The sequence below is a fragment of the Geotrypetes seraphini genome, chromosome 1 (assembly GCF_902459505.1).
Source record: "Geotrypetes seraphini chromosome 1, aGeoSer1.1, whole genome shotgun sequence".
Lineage (NCBI taxonomy): Eukaryota > Metazoa > Chordata > Amphibia > Gymnophiona > Dermophiidae > Geotrypetes > Geotrypetes seraphini.
In genome coordinates this window covers 42,977,117-42,998,052 of record NC_047084.1, presented here as the reverse complement: position 1 = coordinate 42,998,052, position 20,936 = coordinate 42,977,117, and the positions used below count along the sequence as shown (strand labels likewise).

Below are 20,936 nucleotides of genomic sequence, written 5' to 3'. Positions count from 1 at the left end.
CCGAGTAAATTATTCGCACTCCAGTTTCTTTTTGTTGACAGGGTAAGCTACTGCATCTTATTCTCAATGCGTAGTCATGACGCCTCCCACCGATTACATAATTTCAGGGAGAGACCTAGAATAACTGGGCTACTTGAGTCGACTTTCAGGTCTTGCCTCCCAGTGCCTGAGGAAGTAGCTTACCTACTTCAGCCTTTATCTCCTGTATTTTCTACTCCAAACAACGGTACCAGAAACACAGCTCAAGTCCCGAACCACCTGACGTCATCACACATAGCCCCAAGACGTCGCGCGCGCTTTTTACCCCTTTTTCTATGCCACAAAATCATTAAGACGCCAATAAGTACAAGCAGAATCTTTACGGCATACTGACGCGCGCGCAGGGCAAGCCGACGCAACGTTGCGCCTGCGTACTCGGTACGCTGTCACGAGTGCGCACGCGCAGTCTTCAGGCCGCCCGGCTTGGGCTTGCCTTCAAGTGGATGTTCAGGGATTTTTTTTTCCTATTCCTCTTCTCTTGTGTTGCCGCATCTGGCGGAGGAAGTGCTTCCCGCTCCTTTCCCCCTCCCCCTCCCTGGAGTCCTAAGCTGCGTTCCAACCTGCTCTGTTGTTGGCATCATCCCTACAGTATACAGCCGCGTTCATATTCAACAATAAGTGCTAAAAGGAGCGAGAGGGAGAAGCGGCGAGGAGCCGGCGCGCGCCTAATGAAGCATGGCAGCCAACTTCGGCAAGATCCAGATAGGGATTTACGTCGAGATCAAGAGGAGCGACGGTGAGTGGAAAGCCGGCAGTCTTCATTGATTCATTCATTCGTTTCTCTGCTCTTTCGGGAGACAGGCTCTTGTTTTGTATACGAAAATGAATTGAGGAAAGGGAAGCGGAACTGGGGCTGGGTTTGCCCCCCTCCCTCCCGTTTTTTACGTTTCTTTCAGCCTTTGTGTCTGTTCTGTGTTCCTGTCACCGGGGTTTCTAGTGTGTTTGTGTTACTGTCACTGTTGCCGCGCTTCCGGCCGCTGGGTAGCAACGGTTGGAGTCAGTGAGGAACAGTTCACCCCCCTCCCCACCTCCCACTGCAGTGCTGGGGGAGGGGAAGTGCTACACTGTGCTGCCGAGTAATGCTAAAAAGCTCTGCATGTAAAATTATTGGCAGCGTGTGTATATATGTTTTATATATAATAGGGTTTTATTCTTTGCTAGAGAATAAAATACACGTAGTGTGGGAGTATCAATTTTAACATGCCCTGTATGAGTGAGTTTTTAATTTTCCCCACCTTGTATTCATTGCACTAGACTAAGGAAGGTGTCCAACAGAAAACGCACAAGACATTTGGGAGGCAGATCCATAGACTTTAAATTAATAATGTCTCAGGTTTTAGGGAGGGGCGTTTCATTCAGATCTATTGCTTTCTGCCTCTAGCCGGTAACATCGTCCCTCTTCCCTTTCCACGGTAAACGGCAACCTGCACGAGAGTGGGAATGGCAGCAACTGGCTGTAAAAGAGGATTGTTTATTATTAATATTACTGTATGTATGTAGACAACAGAACAGGAATGTGATGGAAAGAGCTGGGCAGCTTAAGGCGTCTTATGCCGTTGATGTATTGGTGAGGCAAGGATCCTTTATCGGGCGAGTGCTGGCATTTACTTGGCGATAAAATACTGTATATTCCAAGTTATTTGAAAAAAGGATTATTAAATATTTTTGTTGATTGCAACGTAAAGCTGTTTTATGGTTGATGTCCGAGATTAGTATTTTCTGCTTCTCTCGTATTTGATTTTTAGTGAAAAGTGAAATCATGTTTTGATTGAATGCAGGAAGTGTATGATTCCACAGCTTTGGAAAGGCCTATTTTCATTGTGTTTGGTTGGTGATATACTTAAATGAAAATGTATGAGTACAGATGGTGGCCTTAACTAATTGCTTCCTCATACAGTGTGACCTTGGTCTCACTCCCTGGGCTACCACTAGCTCTTCTGGCCAGGTACCAGCCATCAGGGTCTAAAAAGTCTGATTTAGCGCTGGGCACTAGTGCTGCCTGATTCAGGGAATTTTTTTTATATTCGATTCAGCCTATTGAATCAATTTTTGATTCACTTTTCCTGCCCAAAACGTCCTGGCAGGTTTATTTTGTAGTCTTTCTACCCCCCTTTGCGCTCTCTAAGCCCACACTGGTACTGTGGTGTAAACAAAATAAAAAAATACTTTTCCTCTCTCTGTTAGGTTCTACCTAGCTCACTCTCGCTGTTCAACACCAGCTCTGGCAGGATACACATTTGAAATTTGACATGTTGTAATCACAAAATAGAAAATTAAATATCTATCTATCATGCAGCATCTCTCCTTTTCTCCCTTACATTATTATGTGCAACATTTTTTTCTCCCTCCACCCTTTGTCCAATATTTCTCCCTTTCTCTTTTCCATGCATGTGTCTCTCCCCTCCACCATATGAAGGATTTCTCCCTCTCGCCCCTTTGTACCTCTGTTTCATCTCATCTTTCCATCCCTCCCTCCCATCCCCCTGTACAGCAGCACTGCACACCCCATCCTCCCACTGTGAAAACTGACATACCTTCAAGACCTCCTAAAGCAGCAGCAGCACTCTGAACGGGAGCCCCACAAGGGCTTCCCTTTGCTGCATCACTACTGATGTCATCAGTGATGCGGCAGAGGGAAGGTCTTGTAGGGCAGCCCATTCAGAGCACTGCCACTGCTTTAGGAGGTATGTCAGGTCTCACCAGGGTGGGGGGTCTTTGAATTGTTGAGTCCGATTTTTCTCAGAAAAGGAATCGATTCAAATTGATTCACCGAAGTGAATCAGGCAGCACTACTGGATGCAGGCTGGGGCCAGAGTTTACTCCGGTAGTCCAAAGGATTATTTTTCTTACCTTCCAATGACTCTATTCTGTCTGCTACGTAACTGAAATGACTCAAGCTGAGACTGATAAAATTGATAACTTGAACTTTATTTGAAGACCTGATTTGTAGTTCCAAAAAAATTTGAAACTGTTTGCAAGGAGGATATTAAAATCCAATAGTCAGTCATAGTTCTAGTATAATTCACTTTAGCAAATCCGTCATTGTGCTCCCAATTGTGAAGCGGGAACAAAAATTCATCCTCATCCCCACAGTGAAGTGCATTTTTCATCCTCATTCCCTCCTTGTAGTTTCCATCCCTGGTCCCCCCAGTTTCATTTTCTTCTCTATGAATCCCTGCTCAAAGCAGAAACATGATTTTATAGGGCGGTGTATCGCAAACTGTGTGCAGCAGGACACTAGTGTGCCTCCTGAGATTTCAGGTGTGCCGCGGCACACTGGGGAGGAAGAGAGGCACCGGAGCTGACTGACTGCCTATAGGATTTGCCTCTTGCAGCGAGAGGCATGTCCTGAAGACAATCAGCAGGCACCAGTGCCTCCTCTTTGGGCCTGTTCCCTGTTGGAACCCCCCATTGGCGTCTCAAGGCCTTTGCGTATGTGTGTGATGTCATCATGGTGATATCTGTGCACTTGCAGGTACCTTTAGTGTGCCGCGGCTTGAGAAAGTTTGTGGGACACCTGCCTAGGGCATTGAGAATACTCGGCATGCTTTCCCTACTTATTCGCATGTAGTACTTATTTGCATGTACTCTGAATAAAATCCGGATACTGGATGTTTAGTGCAACTTAAAAATAATTTTCTCCCTCCCCTTGTATGAGCACCACTCTTTAAAAACATCCACGAGTCACATAACAAGGACAGCACCAAAGACAGCAATGTGTAATAGTATATCAATAAACCTTGCAAGGCTGCCCCATGAAGTTTCGGTAACCATCTTCGGACCTGTGGCGTTCTAGCAGGGGCAACAGTTGGGCTCTTTCCTGTTCCTGAAGAAGCCACTAGACCAGGGGTGGGCAAACTTTTTGATTCATGGACCACAATGGATTCTTAAATTTGACAGAGGGGCCAAGTGTCCAGGGGGAGGGGGTGACAGGGGGATGGGGCGACCCACGGTGCGTGAGAAGTTGCTATGATACTGTCATTTCTGCGAGCCTTTCCCTCTTGCTCCCTGTGCCTCACTATACCGCTATCTCTAGTTCTAAAATTATCTTAATGTTAAACCTTTCCAAACCTTCACTTATATTCCAATCGTATCTTATTTAAAACACATTGGCATAATTTCCCAACATCAACCGACTTACTTCGTTAATTACTTCATGCAGTTTACAAAACTTCCCTGTCACGTATTCATAATGCTCATAAGTATCCAATCATTACATTACATTGATGTCTTCTATCCTGCCAATACCTTTCCGTTCTAGGTGGTTTACAACAAGAAGTTAGCCTGGGCATTTCCAGGGAGATTACAAGGTTGATAGCTATCGTATGCATTGGGATCTGGGAATGGTTGATATGGTTTGGTTAGATCATTTGACAAATTTCTTGAATAGTATGGTTTTCAGCTCTTTTCTGAATGTTTTGTAGTTGGGCATTATGGTCAATAAATGTTTAGAGGTGGTGGTCTATTTTTGCTGCTCTTGTGGCTAGTAGACCGTCATATATTTTTTTGCTTTGCATTCCTTTGATTGGCGGGTGGGTAAAGTGTGCTTGAGTTCTCCTTGGTCTGGATGTGTTTTTCCAGATTAGGCGGTTGTTCAGACAGCTTGGTCCATTTCCATTTAGGGTTTTGAATAGGGTGCAGTAGAATTTGTGTTGTATGCGTGCTTGTACTGGGAGCCAGTGTGAGTCTTGGATAGCTGAGTAATGTGGTCGTATTTTGGACTGTTTGTAATTGTTTTAGCATGTTGGTGGGGCATGACAGGTAAAGTATGTTACAGTAGTCCAGGCGTCCTAGGATTAGCGCTTGTATTATGAGTTTGAATTGTTCGTTGTTGAAGTATTTTCGGATTTGTCTTAAGTTGCACATGGTTGCGAATGCATTCTGAACCGTTTTGCTGATTTGAAGTTGCATGGTGCAGCCTTTGTCTATCATTATTCCCAGCAGTTTTAGGTTGGGTTGTAAGGGATATGTGATGGAGTTTATTTCTAGGTTTGTTATGGTTGGGGTTTTGTTTCTTTCTAGAAGTAAGAATTTCATTTTGGCTTGGTTCAGTTTTAATTTGTGGTCTCTCATCCATTTTGACACTATTTCTAGTTCAATGTGTAGTTTGTTCGTTGTATTGGGGGTGGTTTGGTTGAAAGGCAGGAGGATGGTGATATCATCTGCTTAGCTGTATGACGTTATGCCTTGTTTGTCTAAGCATGTGTCAAGTGTGGCTATGTAAATGTTGAGGAGTGTTGGTGATAGTGGGGAGCCTTGGGAGACTCCGCAAGGGTTGTTCCAGGATTTTGATTGTTCATTGTTTGCTTTTACTCTGTATCTGCTTGAGTGGAGGAATCCTTCAAACCAATTGTAGACTTTGCCTGTGATTCCTATTGTCTCCAGTGTTTGTAGCAGGATGTTGTGATCTAGGTCGAATGCTGCTGTGAGATCGAGTTGTATGAGTAGCATTTTTTTGCCTTTGCTTAGATATTGTTTAGCTGTGTCTAGGAGAGAGACTAGTAGTGTTTCTGTACTGTAGTTGCCTCTGAAGCCTGATGTGAGGGGTGAAGAATGTTGTGGGTTTCTAAGTATTCGGTGAGAAGTTTTGCTACGAGGCTGAGATGGATAACCTGGACATACAGGCCTACCTTGTGGACGACTACCTTGTGTATGCTGGACACTACAGACTTATATTTTCCCATGGCCAGGCCCGGCCTGTACCTTGCTGTCTGTGAATACATGTATCCTTTGCAATGCTAACCCAGCTGACCTCTGCTACAAAGTTTTTGTCTCCATTCCCTGCTGGGAGGATATTTCTCCAAGGTTCTGCTGAACTGTTATCAGTGCTGTATGACTTCATATGCCAGGCACCCTGGAAAGCCATAAAACATTTATAATGAGCAAGGATCCCTGCAGGACGATGTGGGTGTAGCAAGATGAGAGAACTTGGTACCAAAACATTCTCTGAACCGAGTTATGGGAAACAAGCAGCTGGATTGTTGAAAGATCTCCTTTGCCAACTTTCAGCATACAAGGAAGGACACCATCCTGAAGATGCACAGAATTGTAAAACAACTAATTAGCATCTGCAAAGTGATAATGATCTCAGAGCTGGAGAAATAAAGTTCACCAAGAGTTCTCTGTTTCTGCAAGGCTCTCCCCCCTACTGGGGAGGGGGTGGGGTGGGAGTGAGAGAGGCGTGGACTGAGAGAAGGAATAGTTAGATGTACATTTTTCCAATAGGGGGTCACATGACCAGAATTCGGGGATGTACTTTTTGGAACAAAGGAAGAATTTCTCTGTATAAAAAAACATGTGCATCACAGATAGGGCCAGAGAGATTCACTTACTTATGCTACGGGGAACTGTTAGCCCCCTGCTAAGCATATGGGTGAAGTTCTTCTCTCCATTGCATATTCTGTTTTTTTTTTTTTTCCATTATTTTTTATTTTCAAATCTTACATAAAGTGTACAAAATATTAAAATACAATTGATAAATATATAGTATCACTTTTATATCTAATACATTATATATCTAAATTTGATTTTCCCCCTCACCCTCCCCTCACCCTTTTATTACTTTAATATAATATTTTAAATTTTCAAATTTTACAAAAAGTATACAACATGTTAGAATACAATTAATGAATATTCAATAACATTTTTATATCTAATAAATTATGTTCTAAATAAATTTTATCCCCTCTCCCTCCCCCCACCCTTCTATTACTTTTCATTCATACATTACATATTGTATAATATATTATAACATATTATGTAGAAATTATTTTCCTTACCCCCCTCTATGTGTGTCATAAAAAAAGATCCTGAAAAGAAGAAAAGAAGAAGAAAAATCCTACTATTTATTCATTACAGTATTTTGTCAATGGCCCCCATATTTTTATAAATTTAGTATATGTCCCCCTTTGTATTGCTATTGTTCTTTCCATTTTAAATATATGACATATTGTATTCCACCAAAATGTATAATTTAGGTTGTTATAATTCTTCCAGTTGTTAGGCAACCCCTGTCATAATTAATAAAAGCTTGTTATTTTCTGGTGAAATTTGACTTTTTTTTCTCATCATCATTCCAAATAATATTGTATCATATGATATTGCAATATGATTTTCCATCAATTTATTAATTTGTGGCCAAATTGAATTTCAAAAAGTTTTAATATAGGGACAATGATACAATAAATGATCTAATGTCCCTGGTTCTAGATTACAGTGCCAGCATTTATTGGACTTAGAACTGTCTAATTTTTGCAAACGTGTAGGGGTCCAAAAAGCTCTATGTAATAAAAAGAACCAAGTTTGTCTCATAGATGCTGACACTGTACATCCCATTCTCCAAGACCAAATTAGTGGCCATTGAGATGCATTAATCTGATGTCCAATCTCAATGCTCCAAATATCTCTTAGACCATTTATTGGTTTTTTATTCAAATATCCAGATATTAATTTATACCACAATGCGGCTTGATGTCCTAGGAAGTCTGCTTGAAAACATAAGAACTTTAAACTATATTGATTATTTAATGTTTTCCATTCAGGGAACCCAACCTGAATGGCCTGCTTCAATTGCAACCATTTAAAACTTTGTGTTTTATTAAGACCAAATCTATGTTGCAATTGTGAAAAATCCAGCAGTTTACCTTCTGAAATAACATCGTCTAGAGATCTAATGCCTGCAATAATCCAGTTCTTCCAAAGGATTTGAGCTCCGCCAATTTTGATCTTGGAGTTTATCCATATAGATTGATTAGTTGATTTGTTTATTGGGATAGGTGTTAATTTATCAATAAACCTCAACGTTTTCCAAGTATCCATTAATATTTTATTTTCTCTGTATCTTCTAGGTATGTTAATACTTGGCAGATGAACTAAATTTAGGGGAAACATAAGGCGCCATTCTAAATATAACCAATCCGGTGCATTATCCATAAGTTCTGGGAGGATCCAATACATACCCTGATGTTGAATATAGGCTTGATGGTACCTATAGAAATTTGGAAAATTTACCCCTCCCTCCTTAATTGATTTTTGCAAAGTTACTAAAGCTATTCTAGGTGTTTTACCAAGCCAAAGAAATTTTGTTAAAATGCTATTAAGCTTTTTATAAAAGGACCCCTGAAAATAAATAGGTATCATACTCATTTGGTAGCAAACTACAGGTAACATCATCATTTTAATAGTTTGAACTCTTCCCCACCAAGAAATATGTAATGGGTTCCATTGCTCACATAACTCCATAACTTTTTTTAATACATATTTTTCATTCTCTTTTACAGTGTCTTCAATTGTATTTTTAACTTGAATACCAAGATATTTAAATCCTTCTTCTTTCCATATGAATGGAAAAGTGTCAAATAATCCTTTTACACAATGAATATTTAAAGGTATAATTTCAGATTTATTCCAATTAATTTTATAACCTGAAAATTTGCCAAACTTATCAATTAATTCCAATAAAGAAGATAAGGTAGACTCTGGATTTCTCAAATAAAGTAAAATATCATCAGCATAAGCCGAAATTTTATATTCCATATCTAAATATGGAATACCTTGTATCTCCCTCGTTTGCTGTATTGCTAACAATAAGGGTTCTAATACAACATCAAATAACAAAGGAGATAAAGGACAACCTTGTCTAACTCCCCTCTGCAATTGAAAACCATCAGATATCTTATTATTAATATTTAGTCTTGCAATCGGGAAGCTATACAATGTTTTTACCATTTGTATAAATCCAGAACCTATACCAAACCACTCTAAAGCCTGATACATAAAATTCCATTCTACCCTATCAAACGCTTTTTCTGCATCCAGTGAAACTGTAAAAGTCGGTTCATCCATTTTTTTTGATAAATTTAACATATGAAACAATAATCTAGAGTTATTAGAGGAATGTCTTTTAGCAACGAAACCCGTTTGATGCATATCTATAATATGTGGGAGAGCTTTGGCTAATCTCAAAGCCAAAATTTTCACCAAAAGTTTATTATCAACATTTATCAAAGATATAGGCCTGTAGTTTGAAACCAAAGTAGGATCTTTATTTGGCTTAGGCAAAACAATTATTATTGATTCAGCCATAGTACCTTTAATATTACCTTTTATAAGTTGTGTCTGATATAAATTTAGTAAATGTGGGGAAAGGATATTTTGAAATGTTTTATAAAATTCTACTGTATAACCATCACCACCTGGAGCGGATCCAACTCTAAGAGATCTCAATGCTGTTTCTAATTCTTTTAATGATATAGGTTCATCTAAACTCCGTTTTATATGATCAGGAACCTTAGGTCCATTAATTAAATCTAAAAAATTTTTTCCATCTTTTTGTCTCTCCAAATAAGGCTCGGAAGAATACAGGTCTTTATAAAATTTTAAAAATTGTTTTAATATTATATTTGTTTGATTTGTTATTATACCATTATCATCTTCTATTCCATTAATATTAGTTCTTCTTTTTTTTGCTTTAAGATAATTTGCCAATAATCTCCCCGCCTTATTAGAATTTCCATAATACATTGTTTGCTTGGAAAACAAATCTCTTCTTATCATTTTTGAAGTTAATTCATTATATTTACCTTTTGCTTTCAAAAGAGCTTGCAAAACTTCATATTCCCATTTACTTACCAATTTAGCTTCTAATATTTTTATTTCTTTTTCTAATTCTATATATTGTATTTTAATCTGTTTCCTAATAAAAGCTGAATATGATATAATATTACCCCTCATAGTTGCTTTAAATGCATCCCATACATTCTCTATAGATGTATCCTCCACTAAATTTATTTGAAAGAAATCGTTAATTTGTGTTTTAAAATTTTCCAAAAATTTGTCATCCACAAGCAATGCATTATCAAATCTCCAAAGAGGTCTACCATTCTCTAATTGATCTAATTGTAATTCTATCCATACTCCCGCATGATCCGAAATAATAATAGGATCTATGGAAGCTTTAATCACCTGTTGCACTTTATTTGTTGAAACAAAAATATAATCTATTCTTGAAAATGATTTATGAACCTGTGAACAAAATGAAAATTCTCTGAACTGACAATATATTTATTTCTTTCTGCTATGTTTGCTGCTATAATTTTGTAAGCCATTATACTAACAATAAACAAATATTGTCTGTTTTGGAAGATACAATGCCGTCTCGTAGTTATTCCAATGAGGTAAACAAAGCAGCCTTTACTTCAAGGTTTTCCAATCACTCACTGATATAGACTCCTCACCTCATTTGATTCAGCAGCATGTAAGAGAAAGGGAAAAAGCCCATCTCATCCTCTGACTGAAGCACACAGATTTCTGGATTTTTTCAGGGTTTGCATTTTGTTATTTTAAAACAGCTCTCTTTCCATCCTTTTCTCAAGGGTCAAGGCTTCCCTCCAAGCAGCACTCTCATCTCTATCCCAAGGGGGCTTGCTTGCAAGGGGCCAAAAGGCCGCAACCTCTTCCCACCTGGATGTAGTTTTTCTCGCAGTAGTAGGCTACCCTCTGCAGGTTTGTGAAGCTGTCTAGCAAGGCCTGCCGCCACCCGGGATCTCCTCCTCCAGCAGATCTTCACATCCTTAAACCACTACTGCGGTGCGAGGGTGAGAGTACTGAGCGAAGGGAAGGAGGAGAGGGCGGGACCGGGAAAGCACGCGGAGACATGACATGAATTCATCCTTGTCCAATGACATGCAGAAGGAGCTTAAACGCCTTACTCCCCTCCCCCCCAAAATCAGTGCTTATGCTACAGACCTTTTTCTTACTCTTCCCATCCCAGGGACCATTTTGACCAATCAGCAGTAGAGCCAAGAAGAAAAGACCAGTGCTCCAAAGGAAAAGCCCTGCCTAGCCATGTGTCGAATCCACCCTGCTGGATGAGCTGTGGAGAAGGGCCAGATGTTCAGGGGGCTGTATTAAAAACTTAAACGGGCCGGATATGGCCCACGGGCCGTAATTTGCCCATGTCTGCACTAGTCCACCAGGGATGATAAGGTACGGCATGGGGAGTAGGTTGGCGTTGAGGGAGGGTGCCATGGTATTACTATGGCTGGGGTTCCCGTTCGTGCAGCACTAGAATGGAATGGCCAACCGTTACTCGGGAATACTGGTCCAAATTGCTAATGGGTTTCCGTTACCATAGGAATTAACACAGCTATGGTTACCAATCTACGGTTACCATAGCTACAGTTCCCAATCTCTTCTCACAATTCCTGCTATACTTGTGTTGAGCTGCTCCCGTCCCACCCTCTTCCCTCAACCTGGGACCATGCTAACTCTCTAAGCTGAAATACTCTGCAGAGGCTGTGCTATATGCAGTCACTCACATCCTCGTTTTCTCTCTGAGATTTGGTATCCACAGTCTTCTATGTCCCCTCCTGGGAACAATCCTGGTGTGAAGAATCCCTTTGACTAATTCATGGTGAGACCTCCAGGTCCTATCCTTGCTTTTCAGCCTGGCAATCTACCTGGCAAACTGAAATGCTTCATTATTTGTTCTGCTAACAAGCCCACTTCCACTCTAATCCCATAGATTACAGTGTTCTCCCCAGAAATTTTTTCCAGCCGGGTGGCATGAAAAAGTAGCCGGGTGGGGCTGGATGGGGAAATTCGGTGGTGGGGAAAATTAACCCTCTCTTACTAAGGTGCGCTAGCATTTTTAGCATGCGTAAACAACCGCGCTACGCGGGAAAACTAATGCCAGCTCAATGCTGGTATTAGCGTCTAGCGCGCGTGGCAATTCTACGCACGCTAAAACCACTATCGCAACTTAGTAAAAGGAGCCCTAAATGTGTACTATTTTTATTAATTAATTATTATTTTCCAATGCTCAATATGACTTCCTTTTTTAAGGTTTGACACTTGTGCCAGAATATTTTTACTAAATTTAAAAAGTATTTGCCCTCTTTCAAATAGTATAGAGGTTAAAAAAGGGAAAGGTGTTAATTAAGTCATTAGGTTCAATCTAGCCATTTATTTCTGCATGAATTTAAACAATAACAACAAAAAAGATAAATATAGCTCATCCAGTCATACAAGAAATGGCTCTACAGCAGGGATGCCAACACTTTTTGGGCTTGCGAGCTACTTTTAAAATGACCAAGTCAGAATGATCTACCAACAATAAAATTTTATAAAAACACCAAGCACACTTTACGCAGAGAAAATGTTAATTATCATTTATATTCCGCGGGTTTTCAAAGAGGTCAAGGCAGATTATTCTGTGCAATGTCAGCTCGGGAACAACTATACAAAAATAGACAAATATACCCCCTCCCTTTTTACTAAATCGCAATAGTGGTTTTTAGCGCAAGGAGATGTGCTGAATGCCCTGCGCTGCTCTCGATGCTCTTAGGATCCCTGTGCTAAAAACCGCTATTGCGGTTTAGTAAAAGAGGGCCATAGTGCAAAATATAGACAGCAGCTATAAATTCTCAAAACGGACACATTTTGATCACTAAATTGAAAATAAAATCATTTTTCTACCTTTTTATCTGGTGATTTCATGAGTTTCTGGTTGCACTTCCTTCTTCTGACTGTAAATCCAATATTTTTTTCTTTCTGGTTCTCTTTTTTTCTTTCTCTCTCCCCCCTGCCTGCCTGTCCTTCTCTCTCCCCCTGCCCCCCCAAGCCATTGCGCCGATTTCTCCACTTCCCTGATTCTTTCCCTACCCCCTAAGCCACCACGCCAATTTTCTCCCTGCTGCTTCCACGAGCCAGGCCAGGCACATACAAGCACCGTCCTCACAAGACTTCACCTCTGACGCCAATTCTAATGTCGTTGGAGAGGAAGTTCCAGGACAGCCAGGCAGCGATTGGCTGGCAAAGAACTTCCTCTCTGACATCAGAATTGATGTCGGAGGTGAAGTCTTGTGAGTCCGGCGCTTGTACACACTTGCCTGGCTCGGGGAGACAGGAAGAAAAAGATTGCAAAGGCAACGCGATCGACTCACATTGCCTTTGCAATCTACTGGTCGATCGCGATCGACCATTTGGGCACCCCTGCTGCTATGGAATGCTGTCCTGACCTGAGGATAGGGGTTTGGTTTCCATTTCCTATTTATAAACTTTAATCAATACAGTTACAATACTACTTGATTCTATGTAAAGCAACAACAAAAAAATTTTTCTACCTTTTGTCATTTCTGCTTTAATCATCTTCTCTTCGCTCTCTTCTTTCTATTCAGCTTTGTCCTTGCTCCCTTCCATGCAATATCTGTCCTCTCTTTGCCCCTTCCACCCAGCCTCTGCCCTCTCTCTCTACCCCTTCCATCTACTATCCACCCTCTCTCTGCCCCTTGCATCCACTGCCCACCCTCTCTGCCCTTTCCATCCAGTGTCCGCCCGCTCTCTTCCATATGGCATCTTCCCTCTTTTTATGTCCCTTCAATAAACTGTATATCCTGTGCCCTTTTTCGCCTTTGTACATGATTCATTTCAGCTTTACCCCCTCCCCTTTGCTCTGGCATCTCTCTCTTCTCCTTTCCTTCCTTTCCACTCCACCCCATGGTCTGGCATTTCTGTCTCCTTCCCTCCTCCCCCCATATGCACTGACATCTCTCCCCCCCTCCAAGGTCTGGTAGCTCCTTTCCTTTCCCTCCCTCCCTCCCATGGTCTTGGCATCTCTTGCCTCTCCTCTCCTTTCCCTGGTCTTCCTTCTCCCCTCTTTCTCCCCAATTGGGTGCTGCTGCAGGAGCACTTCTCTTCCCCTCCCCATTTGGGTGCTGCTGCAGCACTTCTCTTCCCCTCCCCAGTTGGGTGTAACAGCAGCTTTTCTCTCCCCCCAAAAAAATTGGGTGCAGCAGCAGAAACATTTCTCTTCCCTTCCCTCTCCCCCCCAAAGTGGGTGCAGCAACATTTCTCTTCTCTTACCCGTCCCCCCCAAAAAAATGGCTGCAGCAGCAGAACATTTCTCTTCCCCCTCCCCTCCCCCATTCAGTGCAGCAGCATTTCTCTTCTCTTCATCCCAAAATGGGTGCATCAGCAGAACATTTCTCTTCCCCTCCCCCCCATTCGGTGCAACAGCAGCATTTCTCTTCCCATCCCTCTCAGCTCACACACCCGTTGGCAGTTACAAGCCTACTTTGTTTCCGCGAAGGCAGGACTCGGCAGCGAGGAAGGCCCGAAGCAAGTAAAAGCAGCAAGTTGTAAGCTTCCCTCTGGGGCTCTATCGTGTGCATGCCAGCTTCCCTTATCTTTCCTCTGAAACCAGAAGTTGCGTCCCGCGGGGGAGGGGGGGGGGGAAAGAGAAGGGAAGCCGGCACGCACACGATAGAGCCCCGGAGGGAAGCTTACAACTTGCTGCTTTGGGCCTTCCTTGCTGCCGGGTTCTGCCTTTGCGGAAAGAAAGTAGGCAGGACCCGGCAACGAGGAAGGCCCGAAGCAAGTAAAAGCATGCTGGCAAAAAAAAAAAAAGTCAGCTGTCAAACAATTTTTGGCAGCAAGTCAGCCCAGGAAGGTGCATCGGCGGCAGCAGCAGGATTCGCCGAGTGGTCATCTAAATTAGCCGTGCGGAGCGCCCAGCTAAAAGGCCCTGGGGAGAACACTGGGCTACTAATACTCAGTACTTGGTCTCTGGCAGGAGATAAAGATAACCAAAAGTCCTGCTCTCTCCTAGTACAATCCTTTTATATTCTTATCCCCTCTCTCTCTCTCAGATCAGGGTCTTCTAACTCCACCTACTTAAGTCTTTACACACACACGTATACTCAGTGATTCACAGAAGAATCTCCTACCTCCTCTGTAACAGAGGCATTCTGCTGGTGAAGGTCACACAATATATAGTGCATTCTCGCTATTTGTGCCATTATCCCAGGACAAGCAGGCAGCATATTCTTGACTGATGGGTGACGGCACCGACGGAGCCCCGGTACGGACAATTTTAGAGTGATTGCACTCTAAGAACTTTTAGAAAGTTCTAGCTCGGCCGCACCGCGCACGCGCGAGTGCCTTCCCGCCCGACAGAGGCGCGCGGGTCCCTCAGTTTCTTAGTTTCCGCGGAGCTAAGAAGACGCGTTTTTTTTCAACGGCTGTTGAAACTTTTTTTCTATTGCCTTCCCGCTCGCGTAAACTTTTGGCTATTGGCCTTATTTGGTTTCTTTTTTGTAAAAAAAAAAAAAAAAATTTTCTTTTCTTTTTCTTAATTTGATTTTCCCCGGCGGGGCCTTCTGCCACCATCGAAGCCTCGGCCTTCGATTTGGCGGAAGCCGTTTTTCCTTTCATGCCCCCTCAACCGGGTTTTAAAAAGTGCCAGCGGTGTGCTAGGCCTATATCTCTCACGGACCCACACAACTGGTGCTTACAGTGTTTGGGTCCTGAGCATCAGGCCTCTACTTGCACCCGCTGTGCTACTCTAAAAAAACGGACATTAAAAAATCGCCAAATACAGCAGCGATTACTATTCGGTGCCGAGATGTCCGACCCCGTTCCTTCGACTCCGGCTTCGGCACCGATTCAGTCGGCACCCTCGTCTTCGACGCCGCGTGATTCCACACCGGCGTCTCAACAGTCAGGTAAGCCGGCTAAGAAGCCTTCCCCGCTGGAACGTCTTCCGGCCTCGAGTGCAGTGAGTCCAATCCTGCCGCCTGTAAGACGCCAGCGGAAGCGCTCCGCCCCTATAGAGGTGAGTCCCTCGACATCGGGCTCCTCATCTCCGGGGCGTCGAGCGGCACCGCAGGTACCGCAGAAGAAAAAAGCGGTACCGGTGCCCTCCCTTGATGACCGTATTACGGCCATCCTTCAGGCGCAGCTTAAGGAGCAATTAGAACGGCTCCTTCCTGCTATCATGACACCGAACCTTCCGGTGCCGGCCCGCACCGAGCTATCGGTACCGGTTGTGGAACAACCCGTATCGATACCGATTGTGGAACCCGTGTTACCCGCTTCCACTGTTTCGGTACCGCATCTCCTGACCTCATCGGTATCGATGCCAGTCCTTGCACCGGAGCCGAGAGCTCACCATCAATCGGTACAGACTTCGGCACCGGTGCGACCGATAACATCTCCTGACTCGGTATCGATGAGGTCAGGTAAGTCGGTGCGCAAGACCCGACACTTACAAACGTCGACACCTGAGTCTCGGGATCATTCTTCCCATGTCAGAGACCCTGATCTGTGGGGAGACTCAGAGGAACCCTTTCTTTCTGAAGGCGAATGTTCCTCAGAGGAGGAGGATTCGGCTGTCCCTGACCCATCCTCCAAACAGGTCACTTCCTCTTTCTCCTGTTTTTTGAAAGAGATGTGTGAATCCTTGTCCATTCCTTTGGAGGCTGAATCCAAAAAGTCTAAAGCTTTTTTGGATGCCCTTGATTTTGACCAGCCTCCAAAGGAATTTTTGAAACTTCCCCTTCATGACATCTTGAGGGAAACTTTCTATAAGAATTTAGAGACTCCTTTAACTGTCCCAGGGGCCCCACGTAAACTGGATTCTCTATATAAAGTAATTCCCATTCCTGGATTCGACAAACCTCAACTTCCACACGAATCCTTATTTGTCGAATCCACCCTTAAAAAGACTTCAGGAGCCAGTGTATATGCATCTGTCCCTCCTGGCAGAGAAGGAAGGGCCATGGATAAATTTGGTAAGAGGCTCTACCAAAATGCTATGTTAGCAAATAGGGCTAGTAATTATGCTTTTCATTTCTCTTTTTATTTAAAGCATCTCCTTACCACCATGGCTTCTTTCGAAAAGTATCTTCCTTCACGAAAGCATCAACCTTTTCATACCTGCTTGTCGTCTCTTTTCCAACTACGTAAGTTTATGGTTAGATCCATATATGACACCTTTGAACTTACATCCAGAGCGACAGCAATGTCGGTGGCTATGCGCCGTTTGGCCTGGCTTCGGGTATCCGAGCTTGATGTTAACCATCAAGATCGGTTAGCCAACGCCCCGTGCCTAGGGGATGAGCTCTTTGGGGATTCCATGGACTCAACCACACAAAAGCTCTCTGCTCATGAGACGCGCTGGGATACCCTGCTTAAAAATAAAAAGAAGCCTCCTCCGCCAAAACCATATAGGCAGCAGTCGGCCTATCAACGCCGCTTCACAGCTCGTCCATTACCTGCCACTGCTCAGCAACCCAGGCGTCAGAGGCAACAACAACGTCAGCCTCCCAGACAGCAGCAGCAGCAACAATCTGTGAAACAACCTCCTCAGCAGAAGTCACAGCCCTTTTGACTTCATTCTCCACAGTATAGCCAGTATCCCTATTCCTGCTCTCCTGCCTCAGCCCATAGGAGGTCGACTTTCTCTGTTCCTCAGCCGGTGGGAAGTAATCACTTCGGACCAATGGGTCCTCAACATCATCCACCACGGCTACTCTCTCAACTTTCAGACTCTTCCACCTCAAAGCCTGCCAAAAGAGTCTGCTTTACACAGTCCTCAATCTGCCCTCCTTATTCAGGAAGTCCAATCCCTACTCCTTCTGAACGCTATAGAAGAAGTTCCTCTAGATCAAAGAGGGCAGGGATTCTACTCCCGTTATTTTCTAGTCCCCAAAAAAACAGGAGATCTCAGACCAATTTTAGATCTTCGCGATCTCAACAAACATCTGGTAAAAGAAAAATTCAAAATGCTTTCTTTAGCCATCCTTTATCCTCTTCTAAATCAAAACGACTGGCTATGCTCCCTCGATCTCAAAGAGGCTTACACTCACATACCGATCAATGTAACCTCAAGACCATATCTCCGATTCATGATCAATCATTGTCATTACCAATACAAGGTGCTACCCTTCGGTCTAGCCTCATCTCCAAGGGTATTCACCAAGTGTCTCATTGTGGTAGCGGCATTTTTACGCTCTCACCACCTTCATGTATTTCCTTACCTGGACGACTGGTTGATCAAAGCCACATCCGCTCAAGCAGTCCTCCTGGCCACCAACCAAACCATCCAGTTTCTACGAATTCTGGGGTTCGAGATCAATCTACCCAAATCTCATCTCATCCCTACTCAAAGACTTCAATTCATTGGAGCGATCCTGGATACACTCCTCATGAGAGCTTTCCTACCATCCAATCGTCTTCAGACCCTTCAGTCTCTATGTCAGCAGGTACTTTCACTGCCTTCCATCTCAGCCAGGCAAATGATGGTACTCTTGGGGCACATGGCATCTACAGTTCATGTCACGCCCCTCGCACGTCTTCACCTGCGCACTCCTCAATGGACCCTTGCTACTCAGTGGTCCCAAGCGACGGATCCTTGCTCACGACACATATCTGTGACATCATCTCTTCGTCAGTCTCTTCAATGGTGGTTGGTATCCTCAAATCTATCCAGAGGTCTTCTGTTCCATCAGCCTCCTCACCAACTAGTCATCACCACCGACGCCTCTCTGTATGCATGGGGAGCACACTTGAACGAGTTCCAGACTCAAGGTCTTTGGTCAGCCCAGGAAAAGAAGCATCAAATCAATTTCCTGGAACTCAGAGCGATGTTTTATGCCCTCAAGGCCTTCCAACATCTTCTCTTTCCTCAGGTCCTTCTGTTATGCACAGACAATCAAGTTGCGATGTACTACATCAACAAACAGGGTGGGACAGGCTCTCGCCTTTTATGCCAAGAAGCCCAAAAGATCTGGAATTGGGCCATAGATCACCATCTCTTCCTGAAAGCTATCTACATTCAAGGAGCACAGAATTCTTTAGCGGACAAACTCAGCAGAATTCTCCAGCCTCACGAGTGGACACTCGATCCTGTAACTCTGCAGTCTATCTTCACTCAATGGGGCACTCCTCAGATAGACCTCTTTGCAGCTCCTCACAATCACCAGCTGCCCCTCTTCTGCTCCAGACTTTACTCTCCTCACCGTCTGGCAGCGGATGCTTTTCTCCTAGACTGGTCGAATCTGTTCCTGTACGCCTTCCCTCCGCTGCCTCTAATGTTGAGAACCTTATTCAAGCTCAAGAGGGAACGAGCCACAATGATTCTGATTGCTCCGAGGTGGCCCAGGCAACATTGGTTCTCCCTTCTACTTCAACTCAGTTCCAGGGAACCCTTTCTTCTTCCTCTGTTTCCTTCTCTGCTTACGCAACAGCAGGAAACCCTTCTACATCCCAACCTCCAGTCTCTGCACCTGACAGCTTGGTATCTCTCGGGCTGACATCTCATGATACTCTTTTATCTCAGCCTGTTCGTTCCATTCTCAATGCCTCCAGGAAACCAACCACTCTGCAATGTTACCATCAGAAGTGGATGAGATTTTCCTCCTGGTGTCTTCTTCATCATCTTGATCCAACTTCTCTGGCAGTGGAGACATTGTTGGATTATTTGCTTTCTTTGTCTGACTCTGGCCTTAAGTCCTCTTCCATCAGAGTCCACCTCAGTGCCATTGCAGCTTTTCATGAGCCAGTCCATGGAAAACTTCTCTCAGCTCATCCCCTGGTATCCAGGTTCATGCGAGGGCTTTTCAATGTGAAACCACCTCTTAAAGCCCCTCCTGTTATCTGGGATCTCAATGTGGTTCTTTCCGCCTTAATGAAGCCTCCATTTGAACCTTTGGCTACCTCTCCTTTCAAGTTTCTCACTTGGAAAGTACTTTTCCTTATTGCTCTTACCTCTGCCAGGAGGGTCAGTGAGCTTCATGCACTGGTCGCAGATCCACCTTTTACGGTTTTTCACCATGACAAGGTGGTTTTGCGTACACATCCAAAGTTTCTCCCTAAGGTTGTTTCTGAATTCCATCTCAACCAATCCATTGTTCTACCTGTTTTCTTTCCAAAACCTCATTCTCATTCTGGAGAACAAGCTTTACATACTTTGGATTGTAAAAGGGCTCTGGCTTACTATCTAGAGCGTACGAAACCCCACAGATCAGTTCCTCAACTTTTTCTGTCCTTTGATCCAAATAAAATGGGACGTCCCGTTTCTAAACGTACGTTGTCTAATTGGCTGGCAGCGTGCATTTCATTCTGTTATGCTCAGACCGGACTGACACTGGAAGGTTCTGTCACGGCCCATAGAGTCAGAGCAATGGCAGCTTCTGTAGCTTTCCTCCGTTCCACTCCTATTGAGGAAATCTGCAAGGCTGCTACTTGGTCCTCAGTTCACACTTTCACATCTCATTATTGTCTGGATGCTTTCTCCAGACGGGATGGACACTTCGGCCAATCTGTTTTACAAAATTTGTTTTCCTAATGGCCAACCTTCCCTCCATCCCTCTTTTTTGTTAGCTTGGAGGTCACCCATCAGTCAAGAATATGCTGCCTGCTTGTCCTGGGATAAAGCACAGTTACTTACCGTAACAGGTGTTATCCAGGGACAGCAGGCAGATATTCTTGCGTCCCACCCACCTCCCCGGGTTGGCTTCTTAGCTGGCTTATACTAACTGAGGGACCGCGCGCCTCTGTCGGGCGGGAAGGCACTCGCGCGTGCGCGGTGCGGCCGAGCTAGAACTTTCTAAAAGTTCTTAGAGTGCAATCACTCTAAAATTGTCCGTACCGGGGCTCCGTCGGTGCCGTCACCCATCAGTCAAGAATATCTGCCTGCTGTCCCTGGATAACACCTGTTACGGTAAGTAACTGTGCTGTATGGAACCTGAAAATCTTCATGAACCACAAATAACGAAACAATGCGTCTTTGTGAAAATTAGATATTAGGTTCTAGCCATACATGTGGTTCCTCAAAACTGGAATAATGAACCCTATAGGAAAAACAATATTCATGTCCCTTCCAGATTCCATACGCTAGGTGTTCAGTCCAGGTGTTGCAGAAAATCACAAACTCTTCTGAGCACATGCTCCACCCCCTTAGCCTGAGAACTAGCAAACATATCCAGTAACAATTTCTTCAAGTAATCTGTGCATAAGTCTTTGCAGTTGCTCTGCTTCTTTTTTTTTCCCCCCACTTAAAGTTTGTTTTCTTTGGCTTCAGTGCCTTAAGACCCCTTCCCAGTGGTCCCCTGTCG

The 20,936-nt window shown here is 43.7% G+C and overlaps 1 protein-coding gene across 2 annotated transcripts in view; it reads left to right on the top strand.

The window, feature by feature from the left end:
• The first annotated feature begins 418 nt into the window (after positions 1–418).
• The window catches only part of KIF2A (kinesin family member 2A), a 271,896-nt gene continuing 251,378 nt past the window's right edge, over positions 419–20,936 (top strand). For both annotated transcript variants that reach the window (XM_033930524.1, XM_033930514.1), the window contains exon 1: positions 419–775. In XM_033930524.1, coding sequence (XP_033786415.1) covers positions 715–775 — 61 coding nt within the window. In that variant the 5' untranslated portion in view covers positions 419–714. The remainder of the gene's footprint in view (positions 776–20,936) is intronic.